The sequence below is a fragment of the Eublepharis macularius genome, chromosome 15, assembly GCF_028583425.1.
Source record: "Eublepharis macularius isolate TG4126 chromosome 15, MPM_Emac_v1.0, whole genome shotgun sequence".
In the NCBI taxonomy this organism is placed as follows: Eukaryota; Metazoa; Chordata; class Lepidosauria; order Squamata; family Eublepharidae; genus Eublepharis; species Eublepharis macularius.
In genome coordinates this window covers 55,397,242-55,404,086 of record NC_072804.1, presented here as the reverse complement: position 1 = coordinate 55,404,086, position 6,845 = coordinate 55,397,242, and the positions used below count along the sequence as shown (strand labels likewise).

The following is a 6,845-nucleotide window of genomic DNA, read 5'->3' as shown; positions in this document are numbered from 1 at the left end:
CAAGATCAGAGTCTCATGGGAGAGGCAGAGAAATCACTCTGCGCACCGACACGTAACTTTATAAACTCTGTCACCCCACTCCACACAAAAATAATCTTTTTTCAAAACTAAAAACTCCAAACACTTTAAGCTTTCCTCGCGGGGAAAGTGCTCCAGTCCTTCAGTCACACCCGTTGCCTTTTTCTGGACTTTCTTTTCAGCATAAGGTTATCTTTTTGAGGAAGGGGGATGTCAGAAGTGCTTGCAGTATCCCACTCATGGCCCATACCATAGAGGTTTGGTTCTGCTGGCCAAGAAGGCCCATGTTTAGAAAAGTCGCCCGTGGGATCTTTGGCACGGCTCTTGTTGGGAGCATCGCTTTCAGTTCTGTCGGGGCCTAGTGGGAAACTGGGATAGGAAAAGACAATAGACCTTGATTTCCTTGGTGTAAGCAGAAAGGGTTTTATTTTTTTTAACTGAAAATGTTAATTGCTAGCCCTGCACAATCCCCTTGCCTGCAGCATATCTTCCACATTGGTATGTCAACATTGTGCACTTACCCATTTTATGCAAATAAAGCTACCATTCTAAAACACAAATAGAATCCTGAACAGATTTACTGGGAAGTCCTACTGAACCAAGGCCAGATTTGCAGATGTCTCTTAAAGCTTTTCTGGGTCTCTGCTGGTGAGGGTGGAGATATGGAAATGAGAAATGTTGTTCTTGCTGAATCTGTACTGAATTTCTTATCTGATTAATGGGCAGGGAGGAAAATGGATCGAGTGCTGGCCTGCCTACACTTACAATCCCAAGTGAATTTTCAGTCTAAATGGGAACTAGTCCTAGATCAATCAACTGGAGGTGTTGATTGAATGAAGCCTTTGAAGGTAGTCTGTAGAGAAAAACTTGATCCAGCTATGAAAAACCATCAACAGTTTGTTGCAGGAACAATAAAACATTGTTTATTAAACGGAACAAACTGGCATTCAACTTGTCACTAGAAAATGATAATGATGATTACACATTTAAAACAATACCCCCCAAGAGGTTACACAAGGGAAAATAATGTCAATATTTTGTTGAAAGTATTACAAAAAAAATGTTTTCGAAGGATATAAACTTGTTTTCCTCCCCGATGCAAAATTAGGTAGCCAAGTCCTTTTTTCTTGTGCTTCTGAAAAGTGCAGAGTCCTCATGATTTACCCGACAAACCAACTAAATAACAACTTTTGTAAACTTACAGGTTTAAATCTTGATTTCTTTTCTGGAAACAGACTTATTTCTCCCCTGAACCTGGAAAAGGATGCTTTTGGGGGAAATCACACATGATTTTGAAACATGTCACCACCATATGTCACCACTGGTCTCGGTTTTTTTGTTTTGTTTTGTTTGTTTTATTTTGAAAGTTTTTTTTTTGAAGTTGTTTCTCTCCACAGTTTTCATGCGACTTTCATCCTACATGCTTCCATTCCCCACCCTTTCCCATCCCCTCTGGGTCTTGAGGGCTCCTTGCCACCTCTTCATCTTTTTACTCTGCGTCCAGCCGAGTTGCGTCCGCTCTTGCGGTAGAGGGACTGCTTCCCTTGGTTGAGCGGGCAGTACTTCAGAGTGTGGGCCTTGTCACTGGTGGCGCCACAGAGCGGGCAGGTGTAATTGCGCAAGATGGGGCAGACCACCGTGCCATCTTCTCTTTTCAGCGGATGGGAGGAGTAGATCTTTTTGGATTCTCCGTTGTGTTTGCAGAAGTTGCAGGTTCCCTGGGCGGTCCCTCCACCGGTTCCACATTCTGAGCTGCTGCTGCCGCTGGTCCCGCTCCCATTGGGCCACTGCGCCGTGGCTGCTGGGGGGTCTTCAAGAGAGAATGGCGGCCCATAAGATGGTACGGTGTCCCAGACAGGAGACAAAAGTTGGCCCCTCTTCCGGTCCTCTGTTATCTCCGCCACAACCTTGGAGAGGTTAAGATAGTCCTTCCACATATCAAAGTACTGGGCACCAGCCATGATGGGGAAGATGAGGTAGCACAGACTGGAGAGATCTGGAGATCAGGACAACCCGGCTTGTGATCTCAGCAACTCAGGCCCCGTACTTTTAACTGGTGTGGCCCCACCAAAAAAATATTCTGTTTAGACAATGTAAACTCGGAGAGGAGGAGTCTGTGATTTAAAGGGCCAGGGGTTCCAAATTTTCCTCCTTAACCCGAGAAAAATCCTTCTAGGCAGACACCCCTGCGGTGCCCTGCATTCACTTGTGGGGGTCTTGACGTCAAACCATGTTCCGCAAAGGAGCCATGGGTCTCCATGCCCCCCCAAAAGGTCACCCCTTTTCTTGATAGCAAAATCAGTTCCGCTGATGCACCTGCAACCAGAAACATTTTTGCTTTCCTTGCCTAAGACTCGGGAGTCTTGGTGAAAACCACAGTTCAAGAAAAGCAGTTCCAGCAACTGTTACCCACTGCTTGAGATGCCAAGGCCGAGGAAGAGATTGGGGAGTCCAGCAAAACGTTGCGGTGCCGTCCTGCGCAGATGGTTTGCTAAAACTCAGGAAGATGCTTTAGAGCCTTGGCCCACCTAAGCTAATATTGCCTGGATGGCAGTCTCTCTTCCAGGTCAGAGAGAAGAAAGTCTTTCCCGAAACCTCCTCTCTGAGAGTCTTTAACTGGAAATGCCCCGGATTGAACCTGAGACCTTCTGTGTGGACCTCCTATGTGACGTTCTAGCACTGACCAGTAGGCCTTGAAATGGAACTTTTTATAGTCAGACAACAGTCTGTTTCGCTCTCTAGGTCAGGGATTCCCAACTTGGTGCCTGTGGGTGCCATAACACCTGCCAACACCTTTCTTGGCACCCACCAAGTATTTTAGAAAGTGAGTTTGAGGCCAAGTGGGCCTTTTTGAGTTTCTGATGTTTATGATATAAAGTTTTATGTAAAGAACGTTACCTGTGCAAATAGCAAAGTGTTATTCTAAAAACACGGTGGGACTTCCTTCGGAAACAAAAACCACGACAGGTCAGCGTGACTTAAATAAATGTTTAAGAACTACTATCAGAGTTACACAACCTCACTTCCTGACGTTTTCAGGCTGGCTCTGCCACAGCAGCCATTTTGCAGTTGTGCCCACCACCCTCTGCCAGAATTCCAAATATGCCCGCAGGCTCAAAAGGCTTGGGGACTTCTGCGCTAGGTCTTTCCTCTCACTTCCTACACAATATCCTTTAATTAGAGAGGTAAAGGATTGAACTTGACACCTTTTGCACACAAAACAGGTGCTTTGCTATTGAACCACAGGCCTTCCTCTGGGAAGTGGAAAGCCTGCAGTAGAAACAGGGCATTTTTGCAGAGAAGAAAGGCAGGTATCAATTTGGTTTGACTCCCACAAGCGTGGAAACGTGGAGGGCCACATCAGATCCAATCCTCCCGGACCCAACGCTCAGAAAACCTGATGAGTCTGCCCTCCGAAGCTGCCATTTTGTACTCTGTAGTCTGGAGATCTATCCTAAGAAGCCCCCACGTTTGCCATGAGTCCCTGTACCCGGGGTGCTTCCATATTCCTTCCCCTTACTGCACGCCGGTGGCCACCAGAGAAAGGGACTTTTCCAGTAACGCTTTTGGAATTCCCTCCCCTTTAAGGATAGTTGGTGCCTATTTGACTTTCTTTTGCCAATCCCAAGACGGAGGGCTGCTTTACGGTTTAGAAATCGTTGGGGTTTGGGTTGTTTTTAAGGTTTTATTGTAAACTACCTCAAGCGGGTCTCTGGAGAGGCCGCATGCACGTTTTCTAAGTAAGTAAATATTTCTGCAAACTTCATGCATCGGAAGGAAAGAGGGTCTGGCTCCCCCAAACTCTCACCTTACACCCCTGCTGAGCTTCTCTCCTCCCCAAACTCTGCCCTCCACAGGCACCATCCCCAAATCTCCCGGTATTTCCTAAACCAGAGCTGGAAACCCTAGGACTCATCCACAAGAGGCTACATCGGGTGAGCATGCGGAAATGGTCTAAAGCTGCTTTAGGGTCTTTCCCAACACCTGCTTCCCCTAACGGGCAAAGAGGAGCAACAGACAGAGCTGAGCTGCAGCAGGCAGCCTCTCCTGCAGGTAAATTCCCTTGTGCTTCTCCACGAGTCCCTGTTGCAACTGAAAGTATCATAACCTTGCTAATCCATCTTCACCGGAGAAGGGCTCTTGAGATAGCAGGGCCCAAGGCAAGCAATGAGATTATCGTTTGGCCAGGAGTCGAGATTGATGCGTCAACCGTTGTCCTCAAGGGCCGGAGGCAGGAGGCAAAGTCAGTCCCGTTGCAGAGCTCAAGTCTTTCCCAATTAAGAGGTTGCTAGGAGCGAGCGGCCAGGTCAGGAGCCAAGCTTTATATCGCTCCATTTCTGCTCTGTCTGGCTCTCTCATTCACATGCTGCTCCCAGTTTGGCCCAGTCTACTGTCCCCAGAACAGCTTCTTAAAGGGCCACGCAGTGGCTTGTTTCCAACCAGGACTGATTCTGCTTTCCCGGTGAAGCACCAATGGTTGAACATTTTCTTGACCAGAATCACCAGCCTGACAATTTTAAATTTTTGGTTTTCGCTGAATACCAACCCCACAAATATGACAGAATAGATATCACCAGAGCATTGTTACAATTAGAAGCACGTTTTATTTTTAGATTTAATACTGTCACACCAAATGGGTTGAATCAAACAACAGAATATGCATCTTTTTTGTAACACCCTCCAAATATAATACTATATTAACTGACTTGTTACAGAGAATTTGTACTTTGGATATCTGCCATGTTAAGAAATGCTGGCTGTAGTGTGAGCTCCTTGTATGTGTAGACTGTAGCAGTCTGTAGCCATCCAACTTGGAAAGATTGATGAAGCTTTTGCTGATTTAACTAAGAGTGGCAATATTGAACAAATGGTATGTACTATGCAGAATTTCTATGCAGAAATTTTGCGATTTAACACTTGATATCTCCTATTGGCTTCTGTTGGGATTTTGTGAGTTACTATTTGACTTTGGAATATCCTTTGTATTCTTTGTATTTCAGAAGCTACAGTATAACTGAGAATATTTTCAAATTGGTACTAATAGATGTAGGCGTAGTAAGAAGTTTTGGTCTTTATTTAATTCATATTTACATTCTGATGTGATACTGTTATCGAGTGCCTGTATATAATGTATTTTGTTATAGCATTGCCCTTTGTAATTTGGCAACGTTTAATGATTGAAGATCTTTACATACGAGGAAGTGTATGTAATTGGTTAAAGAATCCTGCATGCTTTACCTGAAGAAGGAATTCAGAAATGGGATTTTTACCAGAAGCCCATTGCAATTCTATATGGCTGTGTCAATTGTTTATATTAGACTATTGTCAAACATACTGTCGTTTACTTTGTTTAGTTGGCATAGACACCTCATTATAATATTTAAGTATATTCTTGTAGTTATGTTTTACTACCACACGGTAGTTCTGTCGTGTTGGTTGGGAACATTACACCGTGGTCCATTGGTTGTATTATAGCTAACTGGGTGTGGTCCCTGCAGAGATGTGATGTGAGTAGCCCATTGCCCCTGGAGGAAGGAAGGGCGGCAGGTCACTGAAGCCTTCCGGGCCCACGAGGAGGGGGCGACCACTGATGGAAGCCACCTCAACTACGCGGTGTGGCTGCCCCTCAGTCACAAGGGGGGTGTTGGGGTCCACCCCACCCCTGCTACCAGGGGCGGCGCTAGGGTTTGCCGCGCTCACGGCTGGCTGGCCAAGCGCCCCCCCCCCCCGCGTGCACAAGCACGCGCGCACCTGCCTGCGTGATGATATCATGCGTGACGTCATCACGGGAGCGCAGGCGCTGCCGCCGGCCCGATCGCTGTGGCGGGCGGCCTCCGAACTCTCCCGCTCGGTTGCCTCCGCCACAGCAGATGCCTGCCCACGGTGGCTGCGCCCGGCCGGGGGCTTGTGCTGGCGGCGGCGGCGGCGCGGGGTGGGAGGAATAGGAGGCTTCTGCTTTGGGGGGCACGCTCTCACCCCCTGCGCCTCTTCCAGCGCTCCCTCCGGCACCCCGCGCCTGCGGCCACCGCCTACCTGGCCTCAATAGGCGCGCCACCCCTGCCTGCTACTGGAGCCCATCGCCCCGAGGGGAAGGGCGGGCAGTGGGCCCCTGAACACCTCCCGGGCCCTCCCCCAAACTTCTGACCCAATAAATGTGTGAGTCTATAAGAAGCCACAAGGTACCTTGTTGTTTTGTTTGGGATGCAAAACGACCAGCCCTCTGGAATTAAACACTGTAATGTAATCTTGGTTTGTTATTTTCTTTTGTATGACTCTCAATGCCATCCTAAGCATTTTAAACGCATCCCTGCACATATAAAGGTAACACAATCTTTCTCCCTGATGAGCTTATTGTCCAGAAGCAGTGAGTTATTGACTGTGTGTTTGGTGCGTGTGTCAGCAATCGGTTGCCTCCGACTTTTGTAGAGGTGGGATAAAAATATTGTGATTCTGCATTCCATAGTTGCACAACCCGCCTACAGGTCAGTTCCCTGAAATAGGGCCTGGCTGCATCCGATGTGTCACACAAACTACCTGCCACACAATCTTGTTCTCGTTTCCAGGTTTTTTTAAATGGCTACCAAGACGTGTTGCAGATTTCAAGAGTTGACGTAACTCAAGTCAAAGGAAAACCACAGGAGATGTACAGAAGCCATGCCTCCTCCTCTCCGTTTGGAGAGAGTGCCGACTTTTGGGGTCTTCTCACGCACTTGGAAGTGAGCCTGAGAAAATAATAATAATATAATCATAACAACATTTGATTTATATACCGCCCATCAGGACAACTTAACACCCGCTCAGAGCAATTTCCAAAGTGTGTTATTATT

General features: G+C 47.1%; 1 protein-coding gene across 1 annotated transcript; it reads right to left on the bottom strand.

The window, feature by feature from the left end:
* Positions 1-1,499: 1,499 nt before the first annotated feature.
* Positions 1,500-1,979, bottom strand: NANOS2 (nanos C2HC-type zinc finger 2). Its single transcript, XM_054998958.1, has one exon. It carries the CDS (start codon positions 1,977-1,979, stop codon positions 1,500-1,502), a length of 480 nt encoding a protein of 159 aa, XP_054854933.1.
* Positions 1,980-6,845: the final 4,866 nt, after the last annotated feature.

Coding starts and splice junctions, on each gene's coding strand:
- NANOS2 (XM_054998958.1), bottom strand. CDS start 1,979: ATGGCTGGTGCCCAGTACTTTGATATGTGGAAGGACTATCTTAACCTC.